General features: G+C 39.0%; 2 protein-coding genes across 7 annotated transcripts in view; one reads left to right on the top strand and one right to left on the bottom strand.

Moving 5' to 3' along the window:
* Positions 1 to 245: 245 nt before the first annotated feature.
* INTS12 (integrator complex subunit 12) lies at positions 246 to 20,782 on the bottom strand. Of its 6 annotated transcripts, XM_051789675.1 has the most exons (8): positions 20,672 to 20,754; positions 16,288 to 16,416; positions 14,562 to 14,725; positions 12,510 to 12,656; positions 11,772 to 11,959; positions 7,824 to 7,983; positions 6,343 to 6,495; positions 246 to 4,007 (listed from the first exon to the last, which is right to left on the bottom strand). In XM_051789675.1, exons 3-8 carry the CDS (start codon positions 14,715 to 14,717, stop codon positions 3,426 to 3,428), a joined length of 1,386 nt encoding a protein of 461 aa, XP_051645635.1. In that variant the 5' UTR covers positions 14,718 to 14,725; positions 16,288 to 16,416; positions 20,672 to 20,754; the 3' UTR covers positions 246 to 3,425. The 6 variants fall into 6 exon arrangements, with proteins under 6 accessions (XP_051645635.1, XP_051645633.1, XP_051645636.1 ...); XM_051789673.1 differs by lacking the exon at positions 16,288 to 16,416 and having other exon boundaries at positions 20,672 to 20,782; XM_051789676.1 differs by lacking the exons at positions 16,288 to 16,416; positions 20,672 to 20,754 and adding an exon at positions 19,795 to 20,104.
* Positions 14,653 to 23,504, top strand: part of GSTCD (glutathione S-transferase C-terminal domain containing) — a 75,609-nt gene continuing 66,757 nt past the window's right edge. The window contains 3 exon segments of the mRNA XM_051789641.1: positions 14,653 to 14,721; positions 20,677 to 20,794; positions 20,797 to 20,849. Coding sequence (XP_051645601.1) covers positions 14,683 to 14,721; positions 20,677 to 20,794; positions 20,797 to 20,849 — 210 coding nt within the window. The 5' untranslated portion in view covers positions 14,653 to 14,682.

Raw genomic sequence — 23,504 nt, 5'->3', positions numbered from 1 at the left:
GTTTTTTTAAATGTAGGGAAGGGTACAGTATTCTACATTAATGACAAAACTAATTTATTTTGATTGAAGCAGGGACAGGCTGCAGTTTAATGGACTGGTTTTGTGTTTGTTCAAATGTGCATTTTACTTACTGGAACTGTTTTGACAGTAAACATGTACAAGTACTTCCAAGACTGGGCCCACTCAAACTGAAGGGTTTCTCCATTTAGGGAGTATTTTTAAGCGTTGCCATTGATAACCTGGAACGCAGAAAATGCCCAGTCCAGTGAACAGCAGAGTCCTAGGCTCTGACTTCTGGCACCTATGTGCTTTACCATCTTCCCTTTGTTTGGGTGGTGCTGTGAACTTTAAGTAGGAGTTCACCTTTTCAATGCAAACACAGATTGAAGAATTATTCCTTCTGAATTTTCATCTTTGGAAGCTTCACTGAGTAATTACCTCCTTCAAACACTTAAGTATGCTTCTGCTGTCATTTTAAGATAGCTTTTAAACATGAAGAAAAGTGAAGTGGACCTAACACCTGCACTAGGAAGCACAGCCATGACAATCCTTGTTCCCGCAGATCTATTACTGATAATTCCTCTTACAATATTGTTTGTTCAGAAATAGTGAAAAAGTTCTTCTTTAAATTATTGCAGTAATAAAAATCTATTTTTGTAAAGATGTTTCTTCTTATTTATTTTTTTAAACAAGATGTTTTCCAGAAGCAAAATGTTTTATATGCTATCCAACATCTGCCTGCAAAATTAGCAGAGGAAAGAGTTGTCTCAGATAAAATGCTGCATTTCTAGTATGCATCCTAGCTTATCTATAAAAAGTCCTAAGATAAAAATATTAGAACTTGTCAAACACTCAAAACACTAAGCCAGTTTAAAAATACACTTCAAGGTTCCAAATATCAGTATAGTTCTTTTCTAGCTGTTCCTGAGGCTGTGACTGTTACTTACTGCTGTGTCCAGCCAGAGGTCTGTCATGACTTGTAGTAGATAAAAGCTTGTAAATTACAGAGCTTTGTGTCAGACCTTTTTTTTTAGATGCAGATATCACCAGCATCCCCTAGTCCAGCCAGAAGGAACATTTATGGATCCAGAGTAACCTATCATTTCACATTACAGAGGGTATCAAATTTTGGGCATCTATGAAAAAAACATCATATTTAAGTAGAAGTAAAATACTACCACAAATTTATAAAATGTTTAAGGAAAGTTATGTAGCTGTTTTTATAGTAAATCACAGGGCAATTTGTATTTGGGACAGAAAAATCACAGGACTATTTTCCAGTTATTTTTTCTAAATAAGAGGTATGCTTCTCAAAATTCAGACAGGCCTTCCTTCTTTCTGCCCTACACTATGTTCCTCAACCTGACATACGACTTCAGTCAAACAATCCTGTAGAACAGACTCCTTTCCTGAAAATACAGTTGTTAATTCCATCCTAACTATAACATCAAAGCAGAAAGCAACTGTTCCCTTCAATCTACTCTGTTTTTCAGCAGTGCCTATCTTACATATTCAAGCTAAACACTTGATTTAGAAGACCCGGTCTCTGCTATAAATCCTTCCTGATATAATACTTCAAAGAATCACAATCCTAACTGACATTTTTTTACCAGCAGAAGGAGACTTTATATTTCATTTAAGAAGCTGGGAAAGTTACAGTGGAAGAAAGGCTTTCGCTGATACAAATTGTAGCTGTATTGCAGATTTTGCTAATACAGGGATAGTGACAAGTCCAGCTAGAATTGCCCTTATTAGAGGGAAAAGACCAGAAGGCACTAAAGGTACAGCCTAAGTTATTTTATTCTGAATGGAGATACCCTACAGTCAATCCATGCCAGAGTTATAGACATAAAAACATCAGGATATATTTGAATCAGGTCTCAGAAGTATTTTAAATGGCATTAGCTACCACTACTTAAAAACAAGGATCAATTTTGTTCTGCCTGTGTTTACCCCATAGGTGGCACCCAAAGTAATCTGCACAGTTCAGCTGTAAGCTCCTGAACTCTCACAAGCAAAGCTACATGTATGTTCAGAGGCAAGACAGAGGCAGCTAGCAACTTGAACATTCCTCTGGGAGCAGGTTTTACTACTGGAATGAACACTTTACATAGCAGCACTCCAGCCATTTAAAGAATCTATCTTCACACTACTACTTAGATCTAGGCAACAGTCTTCTGATTAACACTTAGGAAGAAAATATGCCTTCTGCTTCCTAATGGAAACTGCTTCGGGGTCTTTTCCTAGTATACCACCATTAAAAACCCTCTGTTGGAAAGGAAGAAGGATGGGCTGATCAAAAAGCAGTAAAAGTTCTGGATTGCTCCTGCTCATGTTGTTATTTTTACATAGCCCTGGAAGCCACAGGCATTACAAAGTCTTTTTTTCCTCCAAAGGAAAAAATAGTTGAAAAAATGTGCAAATTTCCCAGGTAGCTGAGGCAATCCCGAGTAAATGAAACTATTCCTTTCAATGTTTAAGGAATGTTAGCCTAAATCTTAATTGTGGAGAAGGGAAATGAGGCATGGGAAATAGCTGCATATATCAGCTTTACACATAGCTAAAATACAGGATGGATAAAAATGGATGCCTATGTCTTCTGTGTTTCAGGTGTGCCAGAAAGGAAGCAAACTTACTAACACTCAAGACAACTCCCTTCATTTTCTTCTATTTTTTCCCCTCTCTCACATCATACAACAATGTTGTTCAATTAAAATATACACTAGCTTCCACTTATTTTCCATTCCTATTCAACAGGACAATATTAAGGCCCTCTACAGTTTCAGAAAGCTTGAAAACACTGCCTTGACTCTCTTCCGCTCTTTTTGCATGAAGTTTCTCACTGTATAAAACCAAAACAGGCCAATTAACCAAACTACCAACCCAAAATTCACCATTTAAATATACCGTTGTTTAACAGTTGATTTTTGAAAATGCATTTTTTTCCATGATGAATCTGATAATTTGAGATAATTAACTCTGCATAATATAGAGAACTCTGAACACCTCAAGCATTTTAAGTGTTGGAATACGAGGTGAAAGAAAAGTGGCAATGACTTCCCAGATTAATAATCCTTTTATTATTAACATTTAAGAATGATGGTTTCAGAAAGTTCATTTTATTAAGTGTCCCCATAAATGTGGGTTTTTTAATATTTAAAAATACCCAACTTTTACAATTTCAAGTTTCAGTGCTTTGAGCTACAGAAACAGGAGCATATAATAGTGAATTCCTCCAACATACTCAGTTCACAAGGCAGAAGGAATACCAGAATTATTGAAGTTTGACCTCCTGTATAACATGAGTTTTGGGCTTCCCTGATTTAACCTCCATTTCAGTCCAGTAACTGGGGGATTTCCTTTAACAAAAACACCAATGCTGCTGTTTCATAGAACATAACCAACAAAATTAGCAAGCAGACGTACTACTTCTTGAGTTTCTTTTGAGCAGCCTTTTTCTTGACCATCTGCAACCTTTTCATAGCATTGAGCTGAGATTCCTGAGAAGTTGGGCCCTTTAGGGAGGCTGACTGATTACCAGTATCCGTGGTGGTTTTACTCGTGCTGCCCCCGCTGTTCCCTGAATTCCCACTGTTGCCGTTCCCGCTGCTCCCCTGGCTGCTGGTGCTCGGCGCGGCACTGCTGGGACTCGGGAGACCCACTTTGCTGACGTTGTCGCTGCTCACTGAGCGGCTCAGGGTGGTTTTCCCCAGTGTCAGAGGTGGAGGAGGTTTCAGCTGAACAGGGTTTGTGCTGTTGTTGGCAGAAGCTATTTTTGACCCTAGTCCTGTTTTTGAAGTTGCCAACCCTGACAAACCCACAGGTTTCTGGTTATTTGAAGAAGCTGCCGGTTTCCCACTGGCACTCTGTGCTGTTGATCCCAGTTTGGCAGTTGATGGATTGGCAGAGGAGGTTTTGGCTGCAAAAGCAGCCCATCCTGTAAGGCCACTCGTTGCTGAAGAGGAAACACTTGTACTGGCAGAGTTCCCCGAAACTGCTGCTGAGGTCTAAAATAAAAAAGCATTCTTATTACAGTAGCATCTATTTGTGCAAGACATCACAGTATGAATACATCGAGCCTCTGTTTCAGTTCTTTTCCCAGGATCATCCAATGGACAATATTTCATCACTGCTTACTGCAGTTGAAAGTACTAACATGAACAAGAAAGGATGCCAGGTGCAGCCAACTTTTAATCTCCCAGCCACATGGAACAAATAATACCTTTTCTCCCCTTCCTTCTATACAGTTAGCAGGCTACCATACAGCATTGTGATCCCTCCATGAATAATAAAAGCCCAAATTTGTGAACTATATAAAAGGTGGTGGCTTGCCTTCCTTTTTTTTTTTTTTTTAACTGTTGTTACCTGGTGTCACTTGTTAACAAGATGACAGATGCTTGGACAAAAATCAGACATTGAGCAATTTATTATAGCCTTTTGGTCAAAGTAGCAGTATCTAAACTGTTTCCTTTCTCTCCCTTGGTTCTTAAAAGCCTGTACCACAGAGAGAATTATAAAAAAAAAAAAAAAAAGTCACTGCACTTCTTTCCTGTAGGTCTCTTCCCATTCAGGTACTGCAAAACACAAGCCTTCTGCACACATGGGCTCCCTTGCTTGCAAAGTGCTATACACATTACCTGAGTTCCCACACCTTAAACCCTATAACCCCCAGGTTTCAGATGGGGATGATATGTTGTGTTATTAAACCAGAGTTACAGCAAACAGCAGAGTTAAAATGAAAACTAAACCCCTCTATTTAAGTAATATCCCTTTTACAGTATTTCTGGAGAGTTTCGAAACAGTAAAGATGACGGATGAAATCAGGCCTCAGGTCTAACAACCCATTTAGGCAAATAAATAAGTCTGCTGAAGTGAAAAAAGTATTCTCAAGTATAGGAGCTTGAGCAATACCCATCATATTATTCATGATGGTTTGCATCCAGGCAGAGCAATGGCAAACATAACTCTGAGCGCATGAATAGTTGCTTTGATTTTGAGTTCAAGCTGTGTTTTCCTAGGTAAGGGTCACGCTTTATTAGACTGCTATGTTTTTTACTATACTGCCTCTGGTTTACCACCTTTGAGCAACTTGTGACAGTATTTTAACTTGGGAAAAACAGAAATAGAAGCAACATAGAACCACGGAATAGAATCACAGAATGGTTTGGGTTGGAAGGGACCTTGAAGGTCATCTAGTTCCAATGCCCCTGCCCACGCTACCCACTAGATCAAATTATGTGGAAGAAGCAGTAGTCTCCTAAATTAGATCTCAGAGTCAGCCAGAGTTTCCCTATTGTAGACTCATAGAACTGTCTAGGCCAGAAAAGACTTTCAAGATAATCAACTCAAAGTGTAAACCCAGCACAACCAAGTCAACTGTTATCAGAAAGAAAAGCCTAACTGTTAAAATACACACGTTACTTGACCACAGAGACCAAATAATATATTTTCTATGATTCATAGAAACATAGAATGGTTTGGGTTGGAAGGGACTTTAAAGATCACCTAGTTCCAACCTCCCTGCTGTGGGCAGGGACACCTTCTACTAGACCAGGTTGCTCAAAGCCCCATCCAACCTGACCTTGAAAAAATGCAGGGATGGAGCATCCACATGTTCTCTGGGCAACCTGTTCCGGTGTCTCATCACCCTCACAATACAGAATTTCCTCCTAACATATAACCTAAATTTATCCTCTTGCAGTTTAAAACCATTCCCCCTTGTCCCATCACTACATTTCCTTGTGAAAAGTCCCTCTCCAGCCTTCCTGTAGGTCCCTTTTAGGTACTCGAAGGCCCCCTGGAGCCTTCTTTTCTCCACACTGAACAACCTCAGATCTCTCAGTCTGTTTTCACAGGAGAGGCTCCAGCCCTTCCCAGCTCCTTTCAGCAGTCTCCTTTGGACCTGCTCTAACAGGTCCATGTCTTTCCTGCTGAGACAGCTGGACACAGTAGTTCAGGCAGGGGCTCACAAAAGTGGAGTAGAGGTGCAGAATCACCTCCCTCAACGTGCTGCTGGGCCAGCTTATTATGATGCAGCCCAGGACATGGCTGGCCTTCTAGGCTGCCAGGGCACATTTATAAAGATTTCTACTTGTATAAAATATCATTAAAAAAATTCATAGCATCAGTTCTGTTCTTTCCCTTGTAACATAAAAATACAGTCAAGAGCTTGATGTTTTAGGGATTTACTGGTGAAGTGAGGGTTTTTTCCCCGTTCTTTCAGTGTTAATGCTATGGTGCTGCTCAGTCTGCATTGTTTTCATTCATGATTCTTGTGAGAAAAGATTATAATCTATGCAGTGAACCATAAACTTTTCCTCTGGCAAATTTAAACTACATTACCTTGACTTCTGTTCTCTTGAATGCTAGAAAAGCTGGTGGGGTCTCAGGTTTTAACTTAATTTCTGGCTTCTTGACCAATGGATCCTTCAAAGCTGGTGCAACTGAAACCACTGCAGGAGCTGGTTTCTGAGGTGGCTTTTGTGTCTTCTGAGCCTGCAAAAGTGGTACGAAAAAACCATGCCAAATTAGTTACAGACCCTATAACATTGACTGTTTTGACTGTTAACAAAAAGCATGAGCATTTTAAGATTGCAATCTAGTCTTTACAACTTCAAGTTTAATGGTCCATGAGAAATGAGGTAATAGGGGATGTGGAGATAGTGCTGGTTATGGTATTGGAGACAGGGTCCAGCCACAAAGCATCCTGAACAGAACTTGCTATTTCAGTGTGGAAAGAGTTGCAGTGGTGACACTTAAAGAACAGGAAAGCACTGGGCCTTTACAGGAATAAGGCAAAGGAAGGTGAACTTGCAGAAGAAAGGGACATAATCCAGCAGCACGGGGATGTGGGCTGCAAGAGCCTGCTAAGAAGTGGCAGGCAAAATGGCAGAATTCATGCCAAAAAATAAAAAAAGGAAAGGTCATATTGAAGGCAACTATTGAATGGCTGCAATCGCTATCCTGTGCAGGAACTGACCTTCAGCAAACACTCCTCTGAGTTCAAAAGCCTGATGATCATCAGAATAATCATGTATTTCAGTCAGTGATGATAATTCCTAGGCCAGGATCTTACATTGCCTTTTTTTCTTGTTTTTCTTAGTAGAGCCATTTCAAAAGATAACAACTTGCTAAGTTATCACAGAGCAGTTTCAAAACACACTTTCTGCTGTATAAAAGGGTGTGATTTTAAAACGTTGGAACTAAAGTCACTAATGTTTCATGCACCCAAGGTGCTGTCTTACTCTCCTATTCATTTCTCATAATGAGACGAGTGCAATTCCAGTGGGATCCTGTTTAGTCAAGAAATTAACATGCAGATCAATCAAAATAAAGATTTTAATTTTTATTTTTTTTTTACTGGAATGTGCTACCCTCAGTTTGTTTTTGAGCCTGAGAACACTCAATGCTTGAGATCTGGACTGAAATTTGCACTACAGGAAAGCAACCATTAATGTCCAAAGCTGAGAAGAAAACTAAAACTGTAGGGCTATTTGGTAGATATATGCTAAAAACTGAGTATCACCCGAAATAAAGAAAATAAAAAGTTTCAACTGCTGCCTGCCAAGTAGGAAATAATCCTATTTCACTCTTCTTCACTCAACTTTTCATTTTTAAAAAACGTTTTTTAAGAAGCACATTGCAGAATGCTCTTTGAGATGCTACATTAAAAAACACACCTGCAGCAAGGGAAGCACTGCTGAGAAAAATAGTTTTCCAACATGCTTCCTAAGATTTCTCTAACCCATAAAATACTCTCACATAGTAGAAATAGCCTGCTGTATTCAAATAGTGCTCACACGAGACAAAAAACTGACTCCTACCATTCTCTTCATCTGCCTGGTACAGCGGGCACAATACCATACAAGTCGAGGATCATTCACTTCCTTGTCTGTCACCTGAGGTTTATGGCAATCCTGGTGGTAGAGATTATGGCACTCCTGACACTCCACTAGCTGATTCACAAAAGTAACTGTCATTTGCCTGCAGAGCAAATAGTTAAGAACAGATTATGGAAGAAAGCACTTAGAGGATTATCCAATTGTTGAAAATTTTGCAAGGCTTAAGATAAAAATTAAAAATATTTTTGCTTTCGCATATATTTCCTACCTTTGGCAAATGAAATGTATTCCTTTTCTTCCTGTATCAGCTCTTCCTAACTAATATTTTAGAAACTTGATATTTTTAAAAGGTAATTTTTTTCAAGAATATCTAAAACTTTCACAATATTAAACATCTGTATGACAGTTTTGATTTCTCTGATTTTTATATTAGAAATATAAGTCTTGTCTGCTTTGCTTCACCTGGGCATTTTATGGATACATCACTCTATAACAAACATGACTTCCTCATTATATTAGTATATGAAGGCCTAGTCTCCATTTGTACAATTCTGCTGTAAGCTTTAGAGCAATACAGTTCAAAAACAAATAACTTCTCAACGACAAGCCGGTAAGAGTGCTTTCTGCTCCAGGATTTGAAAGCATCATCATCCAAGCTCTCCACTACTTTGAAGATGTTTTATTAGCCATCCTTTTGGTCCCTACTACACAAACAGACACGTGGAATTTGAGATAATACCAGAGTCATGGAAAGATGGAATAGAAAGGATTAATTGTGCAGTCCTGCCTTGAAGCAAACATGCAAGCTGGTGATGAGGACTTCATTTTGCATGGGCCTCTGTTGACAGTAATCATGCTGTATAAGTGATAAATTAGTGATATATACATGACTGGGAGTCTGCCTGTGAATTAGCCAAATACCATTTTCTTAAAGATTTCTTCTTTCAGAGGACAAATCAAGCTATTTAATTGCTAAGCTGCTTTTGCTCATATCCCTGAGGAGCAGGTACCCAGGTAACCATGGAAACACCATGGGTGGGGAAAGGTAATCCCTTATTTCTTTATATAACAGAAAAATGAAGTCTGATACTACAACATTTTCTAAGAAATATTTCTCTTTTACACAGGCAATTTAAAAACAGAGGGAGAAACCTTTCTGAAATTCCAGGGTCCACTATTCTACATGTAGGATATTTGAAAGACATTTTGTTTGTTTCTCATTCCTAAATAAACTGGATCAGAACAAAGCAGTGATTTTTCAACCTCATGTGTCAAGGTGGGAGACTCACCCTATTTTAAAATTACAAAGAACAATCCCACACTGATTAAAAAGTCAGGAACTCTTCATGATCAGAAACAAGCTAAACCACTTACTTTTAAATTATAAGATAACTAAGAAACAAGCCTAACAATTTTTTTACCATCAAAAAACAAACAAAAAGGTATTAACAAAAAATTTGAAATTTTGTTATTTCCAACCCAGTGTTTTTTAAAGATTTTTCTGGGGTGAAAACTTCACAATCATCTACAAACTGCATACAGTATTTCCTCTTCATATAACTGAGGAGCCATGTAACTGGTGGGTCCTGTTTTTGCAAGACCTACAAGTACCAGAGAAGTTGAAGTTATTTTAATATTCTCTCCCTCCTTATGCCTAAATTGGTATAACAGAACAAGAAGAAAAACACAAAAGGCATCAACGTGCAATACTCGTAATCACTGTGAAAATACATTTGACACTTGGCAAATCTTGAAGAAACATTTCATGTCTCTGCTTTAGTTTTTACATCTATAAAAAGGAATAGTTAATATTCAAATGCACTTTTTGCATTTGTGAACTCGCAGCTGGGTTCTTGTCAACTTGTCTTCTTAAGCAATGTAAATATAAACTCTTTTGCTATGAACTCCACCTACTCTGCAATTGGACATGATGTTTTCATTCACAACTGGCTGAATAATTGAGTTATTAGAAGATGCCGTTTTAAAAATACTATTCATACTTGAGTTATTTTACAGAGTATCCAGTGCTTTTATTCTTCACATGTATGGGAATATTATTATTTTGGCTCAAGATGGCCACCCCAAAAACAGTGCACATATTGAAAGTGAGCAGTAAATAGAGGAATACTGTCTGACCAATGTGTTTGAGTCAGAACTCTGAAGCACAAATCCTCTTAAAAGCATCCAGTTCAGCACGAGGTGGAGGTGAAGAACCATGTGACATCAGTCTCAGCAAGTTCTGTGTAAAATGAAAGTGACCCTGAGTGTCAGGGTGACTGTTGTCACCCCCTCTCTAACGGGTTGTTTCTTTCCCTGCAGTACTTCTCCCTCCCTCTGGCACCAGTTAATGAGAGCTATTTTAGTTAGCCAGGGCAGAAAACTCTTTTGCAAGAACAATTGAGTTGGTGATCATGAGCATGTAGAAGTAACACCTTCAGCAGCCAGGTTAAACATTGATTGTGGAACACCCAATGGAACCACATACCCGGCCTGTGCTTTTCAAAGCAAAGTCTTGGCCATGTTGGGCACAGGAGTTGCATTTTCTTTAGTTTCTTTACTTTGCAGGCATTTCTCATTATGCCTGTATGTGTTTTTTTGCCAGGGAAGACAGAAAATTAATAATCCACAACAGCTCAAGACTGTCTAAAAAAAACTTTTTGTTATCCCTTCCTGCCAAATAACTTAATACCATACTATTCTTAGTAGCATTTTAACATACCACCAAATGGGGATTTGCCCCTTTTAGGGGACAGAAAAAGTGGAATTTAAAGGAAAAAAAGGTAAAATTGAGATATTTATTTCATACTTCTTCCTTTTTCAGTGTCTCTATTAAGAAACTAAACATTTGAGCTAACATATGGAAATAATGTGACATGAAATCTCATCAGTCCACAACTGGTTACCAGTATAATTAGCTGCAACTACAGAAATTTATCATCCCTGGACTGCAGTTGCCTCCTTACCTACACAACAGGAATGACCATGAAAATGATGGAACAACGAAGTTATAAAGCCCAGTTTCACAAATGACTTAAGCTGAGCTGAAATACATACTTGCTACTGAAAGGCCAGTTCCAACCCCTTCTCTGTCCTGGCTCTACATTCTTGTATCCACACATGTGCCAACACAAGCATTTACTCTCACTAAGCTGACTGAAACCTAAACCTACTGAAAAACCCAAGTGGAAAGCTGATCCAGAAGCTGATTCAGCTCATCACAAAACTCTGTGTGCAATACATCCCCTAAACAGTACAGGGAAGGAGGTACAACTGGGAGAGCCAAACTGCTCCTTTTGGCAGCAGTGGGGGCTTAACAAGGACATAAATAATCTGTGAAACCAAATCCTGGTTTGAGTGATTTGATCCTAGGGTAGATATTCAGAAGTGAATTTTATACTTCTGTTAACACTAAATGTACTGCTAGCACAATGCTAATAAATCCAATTTTAGAGCCCTTACTGGAAAGTAAAAAGAACCTGTCTTCACTGCAAGATGTATTTACTGAGAAAACATGGCTATGTGTAAATTAATGTCAAATGATTAGGAAAAGAGGAGCAACACATATACATCTCATAATAATGCCACTTACAAATGTTTTCAGAAAAGAAGTGATTTTTTAAAATGCTTATCATTAGCTGTTAATACTTTAACTTACTTTCCAATAATTAAAAACTGGTATTTGTCATGATAGGTTTTGCATCATGTTTAGTTTTATTTTTCACTTGCCTTTTCCTGAAGAAAAGCTGTTTTTCTCATTAAAGGTTCTACTTTCAAGAAACTACTCTTATTCATGAAGGATGCTTAAATCTATTATCAACTTTGGATATGTGCTTAAGTGATTTCCAGAATAAAAACTAAAAGAAGCACTAACTCAATGGTACACATTAAAAAAAAAGGTAACTACCTAGCAATGAAGCAACATTAACTTACCTGCAAACAACACAGGCCAATCCCATTTCCATAGCAAAGTCATCAGCACTGGTTTCCTCAAAGCTAGATAAATCAGGCATGGATAAATCCTTGCTCGTCTGAACTGTAATAGGAGAGGAACGAGCCTCTTGCTTCTCTACTTTGGGCTTCTTTGGTGCATCAGCTCCTTCAGCAGTATCCCCTTTTGTCTATTAAACACATACAGAATGTGAAAACTCAAAATGCTAGTAGATACTATTAAAATGAGAAAATAATTGGCACAATTAGATTAGAAGTATAAGAAGGTATGCTTTACAGAGGACACACATAATGTATTTTCTTTAATTACATATTTTCTTCAAAAATATTTACGAACTAGAACCTCAAGCCCACTTTTTGTACTTCACCTCAAAATCCCTGAAAAAGCTTTGGGAAACCCACATTTCAATTTGCTACATTTTAGTTCCTTGTTATTATCAGGATGATTCAAAACAGAGAATCACAGAATGATTTGGCTTGGAAGAGACCTTTAAAGGTCATGAAATCTAACTCCCCCTGCACTGAGAAGGGAAAACAATCACAGAATAATTATAAGAAGACTTTTGTTGGAGTGCCTAAAGACATGATTGGCTAATGCAGCTCACAGGTTACGCACCACTAGATGAGTTGAGCTACAGAGACTGAAAAGGGAACCTTCTGTCTAAAACACCTTCGAGGTTATATACCAAGTTATCTCATTAGAGAACAAAAATCACTTACTTTATCAGCAGATCTCTTTTCTGTTTCTTTTTTCACCTTTTCTGATGCAGTGGGCTTGCCATTGTTGTTGCCAGAGGGCAAACTAGAAGAAGTTTTAGGCTCTTGCTTAATAGGTTTGGTAACAGATACTTTTGGTTGCTCGGCTTCCTAAAAACAGAAACAAAAATTGAGGCAAACCCTACACTCGAGATACTTCCCAGTTTGCAATTAGTTAGATACCAGGATAGGCAAACAACATACAACACCAATCATCTACACACACACTTTTTAAAAAAAACATTTCTTAAATATCTTCATACCATGTCAATAAATTAGTGTGCATAAGTTGCAGACAACTAGTAAAACCTCCCCTTACCACTCACCTTCCAGAGGGAAAGGTGCTCCTTTTCCAAAGACAGATCCTCTTTGGAACATTAATTAAAAAGGAAGACATTTCTGCTTTTAAAATTCAAAGAGATAATGAATACAAATTTTCAGATAATTCTGAGGACAAAATTTAATATAAGCTGAAAACATAACCCGACATCTGATGTAACCAGACATCAATACTTCATTCCTTCATGGAGAAAAATATTGACCTCTGCTGAATCTCAGTCCATATTCATCTAGCAGATGAATAAATTTAGATCTCAACAGGAATCAATAGTTCTCATTAATGACGCCTTAAGGTCGGCAGTGGACAATAACCAAGAGAGTCTGTGAATGAGTGATTAATCACACTAATGCACAGGAGCAAGGTACCCCCTCTCAGCTGGTAAGAAGGCAGTAATTCCCTGCTCTGTACTGGGACAGGTCCTAAGCCCTGAGCTTCAGCTCTCTGAAGTTTGTTGACTTCCTTCCAGGGTTGCATCCTCATTTGCCTGACTGTGGTTACTCTGTGCTCCCTACTCTGTTCTTGGATTTCATGGTCAACCATAAATTAGTCCTGCAGCCTTATAAGAATGCAAGGAAAGAAACCATTACATTTTTTTTCATTTCTGAGCTTTGCAATCCAGCTGATAATGGAGACATACTAAAAAGAAGAGAACAAAAGATTTCTTCCTCTGGCCTGAGCTTCAGTTTCACCTGAGGGCAGGTGACTGCCAGCCAAGCTGTTATTAGAATTGGCTTCCCAAGCCTCTTTGCACTATTATTGATCTCTCTGCTTCCTCTTTAAACCACAAATCGCTTCTTTGAGCTCTGAGGGCACTCGAGAGTTTTGAGACCTGTGTTAGGGGGAACTGCAGTTTAGGTTTCAGGGAGCTGAACAGAAAGGAGTTAGACCACATCGTACAAGCATGATATATGCTGAGCAGTAATAATGCCTTTTAGTTATTTGGAACCACATAGATGTAGAAATGAAATATTACTGATGTATCAGCATACAGACCACCATTATAACATACCAGGTTGACTTCCAGGCATCCTAGGGGAGAACACTACCTCGTTATCTATATGGCAATATGTAGCAGTATGAGGATGTCCCCACTTGGTTATTTCCATTCACTAATTTGGATTCAAATAGTCCCTCTAGCAGGTGTTCAGTGATTTCAGTAGATGAAAAATAATGTTTGTCCATTGGATGGCAATGGTTCCAGACTGCAAATCATTTCTGCTTTGAACCATTTTGTGTTTTTCATTCTCATATGATTTCATCAACAGAATTTCATGGAAAGAGACCCAGCTTTATCAGTAAATAGCTCGTTCTGTTTCATATTTATCTGTGGCAAAAGTAATCGGCATTTTAAAGACCTTTTAGCTCTGAAATGTAACTGCAGAAATATGTAAGTTTGGGTTCACCTTACCTAGCATGTCGGATATAATGCTGAATATCTCTTTTAAAGGTCTTCGTATATCAACAAGGTAGAGATTTTTTTCCCCATTAACTTCTGTTAATTGAATAGATTATTTTGCATAAAAGGGTAATGATGAATATGAACATTCCATGATTACTTTTTCTTTTTCCTAAACTTCTGATTCTCTTTTAACTTTCCAGCTATAAAAGAGGAACTAGGAATAGAAGGAGATCTGTAAAGGCACACAAAACTGACCCATGCTCTCTAACACAAATACCTTCTGAGATGGACGATAGCTTGACTCAGTTCCTCTGGCCAAAGACTCATCAAGAAGTGCTTTCAGCTTTTCTGCAGAGTCCTTACTCTTTGAATGCAAGAAGCCCAGGGCTTTCAGAAAAATGGGATCAAGCTCCAAGTTCACTGTAGCAGCCATAGTGGTGTCTTCAGAGGGAGTTTGAATGAAAAAAAAAAACCAAAACAAAAAACAAACAAATAAAGAAAATCAATGACAACTTTATTCATCTGGAGCATAACTCAAACAGTATGTGGCTAACAGAAGATCTATTCTTTTTGCAAAATGGAATGACATTAAATCACAGTAAGGATGATATGTGAATTAATTATCACTAGAAGATGACTGATTGTGAACTCTAGAGTTGCAAAACTTGAATTTGACTTTACATCTGAAATTATGTCAAATTAATTCTTTGGCATATCTGATATTCAGAAACTAAACTCATCCCACTCAGGTAAATGAAACAAATATTTCATATTCTTGATACTCCATACATCAAGAATATTGAAAAGTATGCAAAACAAGTGTCAACTTCAAGGAAGCAATTACTACTCTTCTCCTCAACATTATTTGCACATACAGTTATTTCTAACTCATGGTTTGTTTAAGAGTAACTAAAAAATCTTACTTGTAGAAAAATTAACTTTTGAAACTTCTGACAAAAAGCCAGCTCATTGTAGCATACAATATAAGATAAAACAGCTAGTGTATTATTTTATACAAATACCTGAAAAAACACCCTACCCATTTTTAAATTTAGCTGGAACAGTGAGAAAATTTATAACCTAGACTGTGATTTAACCACGCCCCCATGTGACAGTCTGAGTTTTAATGTCAAGTAATGACTATCCACGGCTTCAATATGCCACAGTGACAATGTAAATGGAACAAAGTGAGAAAAAGGTTAGAACTAATTAAAAAAAAATATGTTTGCTTCAGAGTAACACATTCTGGCCCTCTGGAACCTTCTCAGTTCATTTCTTTAACAAAAGCTCTAAGGAACTGCATTTACATTGGAAACTGTACTTAAAAAGATCTCACTTAATCAGTAATTGACAATTAATAATTTAAGAAATAAGTGGGAAGTTATGGGAACACATCAGGATGCTTTATGGTTTTGTTTGGTTTTGGTTTTTTGGTTTTTGTACACAATAATCTAGAAGATGTTCTTGAAAAGCCTTTCATCAGTTCTGCTCAAAAGCACTGGACAGCTTTTTCAGCTGGAGCTTCCAAGGTTTTGTCTGATTAATTAATTCCTTTTGATATTCATGGCAGTGAACTTTTACCTCTCTGGTCAAAACACCAGCAGTGGCAGCCTGCTCCCTTAACACTTGCCTAGAAGTCCCTAGGAACCTTTATCTCATGCTGAGCTTTCACGAGACACCAGAGAATCACTTGACTGAGATCATCAAGGAGTTCAACATACAGTAGACTTCATAGGGATTTTATCAATGGACCCAGCAGAGAGTTAAGAATCCTCTTCAAGAGCCTCTTCTCTCTTCCTTAATCTTTGCTACTTGACAAATCGTTTTCTGGTGGCCACAGAACTTCTGCTAGTAATACTACACACCAGTTACTCTGCTTTTTCACTGATCAAGCAGAGACTGCAGTGAAAGCCCCATCCAGACAATTCAGTCTCTCTCTGATGATTACAAAAAGTGAATCCACAGTGCATGGAAAGCACATACCCCTTTTTTAATGCATCTACCTCTAACAGATGCTCAAGCTGCTCTCAAGATCTGTGGGTAGGTTATCTCCTCCATTTCTTTGTTCTGTGAATATGCCTTTTACAAGAGTCAGTACCACACACTCTTAAACCAGGACTCTGCTAAACCCTCTGTTGAATGAAAGTTGAATCAAAACACTTATTTCAAAAATTTTGTAGAATTCCCTGCTAAAAAACAATACTTTCAGTTCTTCTCTGAGACTTCTACTAGGAATACACATTTGTCTACAGGAAGAACAGGTAGCCAAACAGTCATTAGCAGCCAATTCAGGATGCCTGTAATATTTAGAGAACAAGTATAAACACACTAATTCAATTTTCATCTAGCTGAAGATTTCTTTCTAGCTCTAGCTTTTTAAAGACTTATACTGAAAGGAACTGTTAAACCCCAAATTTCAAGAGGGTTCACTGTATTTATTCTTTTATTTGCTATGAAATTGCAGCAATTCTTTCTTTATTCTTGAGGGTAAATTTTAATGTCATAGGCTACTTCAGTTACAACCAATATCACAAGAAATTTCTCAAGAGAAGGGAAGGAACTAGGCTTATTAAACAGTTCAAGTATGCTCAGCTTAGGCATGTATTTTCAAATTAAAAAAAAAAATCTATTTGTGATTTAGAGGAAGTCTATTCAATGGGAAGATGAACACATCAAGAGCTGTCTTAAAAATAGCATCACCTGAAAAAAGTAAATTGATAATTATGCTCTCCTTACTGGACCATAACAACACAACTGCCAAACAGACTAACATCAGTAACTGACCTGGTCCAAAAGGCAAATTATTGCTTCTGGTAGTAGCCCTTTCCAGATGTTTACAGATCAAACAGTTTTCAAGTATAAAACAGTGGTTTGACACTTATAAACCTAAGATCCAACTACATTCATTCATGTTTTCAATCATAAACTGCTCCTTGGGCAGTGGAAGCAGCATACAGCAATGTGATAGCCTTGAGATAAGGACAGCAGAGTGTTCTAACAGTGATGCCATAGGCTGTTCTGCAAGACAGACCTTGACTTTCTTCTTGAAGGGGAATCTTTGTACAAGAAATAATTCAAATGCTGTTCAGGAAAAAAAAGTATGGCACTGTCTTTTCCTTAGCAGTTTGACAACTCAGCTGTGAAATTAGATGACTGTGCTAAAAAATAACCCAGAGCAGAACTGGTTTTGCTCAAAGCAAGTGCACCCTTCTTGCAACTCAGCATTCAGCCATCAGCCTAGCCCTAAAAGCACCTTTCTCAGATTAGGTCTCTGTTTGGTACTTCTTCACTATTATATAAAGAACTGTTTGATGATGGATACACAAGACCAAACGTAAGGCAACAAAACTCCCTGAAGTATTGGAGATTATATTAAGAATCCTACAACGAACAATCATGGAGTAGCTTCCCAACGTGTACTATTCGAAGTGGTTTAAATCCCTGTGGGGAAAAATAATGCTAATTAGTAGGTTGTTATTTTTAAAACATCCAAGAATTTTTGGATTCTCTCATTTCTTGAGCATACTTTGTTCTTCTGCCAAATACATACAAGTTTAATGGAGCACTATAGAGAATACATGGTCCTCCAATTTAATAGACTTATTAGATTTCTAAGATCTTAAGAAAAAAAGAGCCCTCTTTTTTTTTATTTATTTGCCATCTACTATGTTGCATACCTACACATCTATTATCTTATTCATTATAACTTGCAGTTAAAGGGATCTACTTCCATTACACTTTTAGATATGGTCGTATTTTTATCCATCTGTTTCTGAACTCCTGTTTCTATTATTTTCTGAGACAAGTGTACTACTGAAGATATTTTTCCAAGAAAGCACACACCTTCAATTTATATTGCAATGCTATTATCAAACCCATTCTTTTATAAACTCGGAAATATTTTTATTTTTCACTGACACTGATGATTAAAAGGACTTCCACTCACATATCCTTTTCAGCTACCTTCAACATATGTAGCAGTAAATTTAAAACCTAGTCACATGAAACAACAGCACATAATTCCTGCCAACACACTCACTGCACTGTGTTTATCAATAATTAATTTATCATAATATCAATTCACTTTCTCCCTCCCCTTTAGATTCTTCCATTCCTCAGAACTTACTCTCTTCCTGACTAATCAGTAACAGTGGCAGATTTTGCTTATTTACCAATAATACCTTTTCCAGATCACTTCCAGATGTAATGTAAACCTTCAGAAAGTAGATCAAGGAAAATCTTAAAAGCAGGAAAAAACAAACTTCTGTTTTCAGTTTTTGCTTTTGTATCTTAATCAAGACTTGATTTATGACAGCATAATTTCTCAGTTACCTTCCACAAGGGACATTTCAAAACTCACACACTTCAGTAGTCTGGAAAACTGTATTAATCAGTTCTCATTTATCTGTTATCTTCTGCAAAGAATCTTCTAAGACTAGAGTAAAATTTCCTGCTATGTAGTTACTAGTACTGGTATCCTTAATTTTACATTCTATTCCACACCATATTTTATAATATACTTTAAAATTAATATTTCAATCAATATCGCCGTAATCCATTTATCCAAAATGTCTAAGATTACACTATTTGCCATTTTCTCCTCAGAAATAACGAATTATTTAAGAATCACAGAATCATTTAGTGTGTAAGGGCTGTCACATGGTCACCCTGTGCAATCTCCTGTTCAAAGTGAAGTCAACACTGAATTCAGATCAATTTGCCCAGGACTTTTCCAGCTGGATCCTGAAAACCTCCAAATACAGGAATGTGAAAAACCTTATGGGCAACCTGTCCCAATGCCTCACTACCCCCATTTCCTTGCTTGGAATTGGAAGTTCTAACTTGTGCTGTCTCTCATTCCCCCTCAAAGCATCTGACCACAAAGACTAGCTCTATCTTTTCAAAAACCTCCTTAGGTTTATAAAGGCTTCCATTAGGTCCCCTTAAGCCCCTGGCAGATGGCATCCAACACTTCCTTCACCTTCAGATCTAGCTATTTTGCCACAGGGGACAAGCCAGGTAGTCAGGCATGACTTATCCTTGGTAGATCTCGAGATGGCTATCCCTAGTCTCCACCTGCTCCTCCTTATGCCTACAAATGGTCTCCTCCATGATCTTTCCAGATGGAAGCAGCAAGGCCTGTAGTTGTCTTCCTAGTCCCTCTTGCCCTTTTTGAAGACGAGTATAAAATTTGCCTTTCTCCAGCCTTTGGGATCTCCCCAGTCTCATGGCCTTTAAAAGATGACAAAAAGCAGCTCTGTGAAGATGGACCTGAAGATGGTGTTTCAACACGTGCCATTGCTCATTGGTTTAAGACACTGGCAAATTGAGTTTACCTCCACTACTGTTTTCACCTTTCCTTAATCCAGTGTATACTGAAACTCATCAAGCTCACAAATTCCTGGGTATCATCCTCTTGGAAACTTCTTGGTGACAAAATCAAACCTTAGTTAAAATGGAATTTCTGAAATAGTTACACCAAAGCCACAACACGACCCTCTGCAACCTACTTGCTGCAAATCTCTCCCTGAGACTTCCCCTTAGGAACGCACAAAACGCCTCTCCCCTGAAAGCAACACCTTAAAATGTTTAAGATAATATAAATCCACCCACCCTCCTGCCCCCGTTACCGCCCTGCACCGAGTTGCTCAGGGCAGCGGCTCCGGAGGTGCCCTGTGCCCGGGAGGGACCGTCCTGGCACCCACCGGGACAGCGCGGCGGCCGCCGCCCCTCCCAGCCCCACAGGAGACCCACAGCTCACCCCGGGTCCGAGGGTAAGAGCCGCCAAATGTGGTGTGGGCTCCACTCTTCCTCCTCCCCAAACCCTTCTTCCTCCCTCCCCCCAAACCGCCTCTTCCTTCCTCCTTCCCCCCAAACCCCCTCTTCCCCGCTCCTCCCAAATCCCTCTTCCTCCTCCCAACCCCCTCTCTTCCCCCATTCCAACCTCCCTTCTTCCTCCTCCCAAAACGCCTCTTCCTCCTTCCTCCTCCCAAACTCCCCCTTCCTCTTCCCAAACACCTTCTCCACCGTTTTCCTCCTTCCCAAACCCTTCATCCTTCCCAAACCCTTCTTCCTCCCTCTTCCCAAGCCCTTTCGTCCTCCTCCCAAACCCCTCTTCCTCCTTCCAAAACCCTCCTCCTCCTCCTCCCAAACCCCTTCTTCCCCTCCTAAACCCCTTCTTCCCCTCCCAAACACCTTCTTCCGCTCCCCAAACCCCTTCTTTCTCTTCCCTCTTCCTCCTCCCCAAACCCGTCCTCCTCCCTCCTCCCAGACCCCCGTTTCTTTCTCCCAAGCCACTCTTTCCTCCTCCCAAACCCCCTCTTCCCCTCTTTCTTCTCCCAGACCCCCTCTTCCCGATCCCCGCCGAGCCGCCCGCTGGGGTCTCACCGGAGGCGAGGAGGAGGAGGAGGAGGAGGAGGAGGAGGAGGAAGAAGAGGGAGGCGCACAGGCGGGTCCACCGCCACGCCGGTCCCCCCGCGCCCCGAGGCCGGCGGGCGGCAGTTCCGGGCGGTGCGCGGGGCCGGGGCAGGAAGGGGCGGAGCCGGGGCGGACGCGGCCGGGCCGGGTAAGGAAAATAGACCGAAAAGAGGGAAAGCGGTCGGACTTATTCCGCGGGTCCGGTTTTGCTGGGGTGGCAGAGCGCTGAGAGGAGCTGGGAGCAGCGGTTTTGTGGAGCGGGTCTGTGAGGGAGTTCTAGCTCGGCCGTGTTGTTCTCTGCGACAGCCGAGTTCCAGCGCGCTGCCTCCCTGAGTTCTGGTTCTGTTCTTCGTAACCAGTGTCCTGCCTTCTTAAACCATCCACAACTTCCACTTTGTTGGTAGACCTGTCTGAAGCTCTTCATGAAAAGCTTCTGGGCTCCCTCGCGGGTGCAGTGGTGGCTCTGGACTCACACAGCAAATGGATCGTCGGAATAGAAATATATTCTCCAAAGTTATGTGCCTTAAGGCACACATATTGCTTTGCACTAATTTAAATATTTGTTTCGTTTTTAAATGACATTATATTGAGCGTTTCTCAAGCCTTAATGCATCTGCTTTGGCAAAAGTTCTGTGTTACCGTGTAGTAATCATCAAATGAATGATATCTTTTTCATTCTGAAAGGAATGAATTTCACTCAAACTGAAAGGAAGAGGATGCTTATGTACTTACTTATTAATTTTGAATTTTTTAGTTTTTCATTTTCACAGGAAATGCTTGTTTTTAAAGCAGTTATTTTCTTTATTACATTGTTAACGCAGCAGCTGAGTGAAACTAATTAATCTGTCGTTTAGTGCATGTTGAAAGGAAGAGAAAATGGTAAAAACCGGTACAGTTAGCGAACCTTATACTTACATAGTGTTTATTGCTTTAAATAGCCACGGTGACTTTTATACCAAAGGTAGACAACATTATTTATCTTGTCTTTACGTTATTGTGCAAATCCTGTGTTGGTCATTGCTTCTCGTTTCCCCTCTTTCAGATAGTGGCTATTGTAAATAAGGCCAGTGGAATAAAAAGCCACCTCTTCCCACAGAATTTATAGTCTAATTAGAGAAAAAAGTGCTGGGAAAAATGTTTTGAGCAAATAGTGCAATGTCGTGTTAGATTTTGTCAATTTTGCCTTGCATGTTTTGTTTTATTGTGTAGGTCTGTGTCTGCTTTTGTCTTAGTAAGCTGCCAAGGGATTAATCAATGTATCACATTTAATGGAAGGGTAGCAGTTAAGTGAAAACACTTTAATGAGAACAGGCAGCCAGGTGGGCTACTGAGACGAAAGGCTGTGCATAAATTCACAAGGAAGGTAGACTCTGCAGGGCCAAAACAGTGTGGAAAACCACCTGTCTTGGGAACAAAAAATATAGGGAGCAACTTTGTAAATGTCATTGCTTAGAGTCAAGATGTTAGGAGGAATTCTCTGAAGTAAAATATGGGAGAGGGGTAGGATATGGCAGTGTAAGGGTGTAGAGTTTGGTTGAGGTGACAATTCAAGGTGGCCTTATCTTCTCACAGGAAACAGTACAGAAACACAGGTAAAGTCACTTATAGACAGAACTCCTGGGCAGATTAGTATAGTTTCTCTTCTGTGAGAGACTTGAGAATAAAATTAGCTTAACTGTAATTTTCCTTGTCACAGACTGGCCTTAGGAAAACCCAAAATCTCACAACCAACCAAACAACAAATCCTTTAAGAAAAATGTTTAATTTTTAGGTTTTCCTGTGTGACAGTGAACTAAAAATTCTCTTTGTGCTTCTATTTTTTCACATGTATAATGGTAACACAGGAAACTTGCACCTTGCAAGGCTTTTTGGGAGACATTCAGTTACTGTTGTGATGAAGGGGCATAGAGGTTTTTGCAACCAGCAATACAAATAAATACAGACTGAATGCTTTGCTATTCTAATGAAATATGTAAGGAGGTCATGCCAGAAGCCCATTTTGTTAAAATTACTTTTTAAAGTTCTTGTGGAAATTAAAGTATTAATTAATTGAAGTATTAGCTCTGTTGATGTTTTAAAGCTCAATGCAAAAAGCAGAGTGGGGTTTTCCAGTGCTTGCTCTCCTTACTTTTTAAAAGTTTGTTCTCCTGGTCTGAAAAGTATGTAACTTTAAACATCCCTGTAGTTGATATTTCCTGTTCTTTGGGGCTTTGGGAAGAAAAAATGTAGTAGGATAGTGTATGAGAAGAATTTAGGACTATATTTTAAAATAGTGGAAGAGTATATTGCAAAGATGCCTTCAGGTCTGGTAGCATAAGAACTTGCAGGATCAGGGCCTTTAGCTGAGAGAGATCTGATTGCCCATACAAACCAAAATGAATTGCGGTCATATAGATGATAAGAGATTAATTTGTCCAGGTCTGGAAATTGTTTGTGTATGTAAGTACCTATCCTCAGATTTAAGCCTGATATTGTGAAATGTGCCATGTTCTTAATTCTCCCTGAAAACCAAAGAAATGAGACATTCGTATTTTTGCTATGAGAGCTGGAGTTGTCACCTCCTCTGGAATCTTTTCCACTGTTCAGTGTAAGATACTAGTTGCTTGCACTTTTTTTTTAGACCTTAGCAATTTACAGTTTGTTTTTATTTGGTTCAGAATTACTAAATGGAATAATTAATTGTTGTTGTATTGGTACTGTCACTGTTTATGTGATTGCTTAAAAAAAAGAAATTCTCATAATATTGACCATAATACTAATATTTGGATTTCCCTTACTCCTCCTATGTGAGGAGAGTTTAATT

This window comes from Manacus candei, unplaced genomic scaffold (assembly GCF_025592945.1).
Source record: "Manacus candei isolate 608988 ecotype Guabito, Panama unplaced genomic scaffold, ASM2559294v1 h1tg000028l, whole genome shotgun sequence".
NCBI lineage: Eukaryota > Metazoa > Chordata > Aves > Passeriformes > Pipridae > Manacus > Manacus candei.
This window is presented reverse-complemented; position numbering and strand designations above follow the sequence as displayed.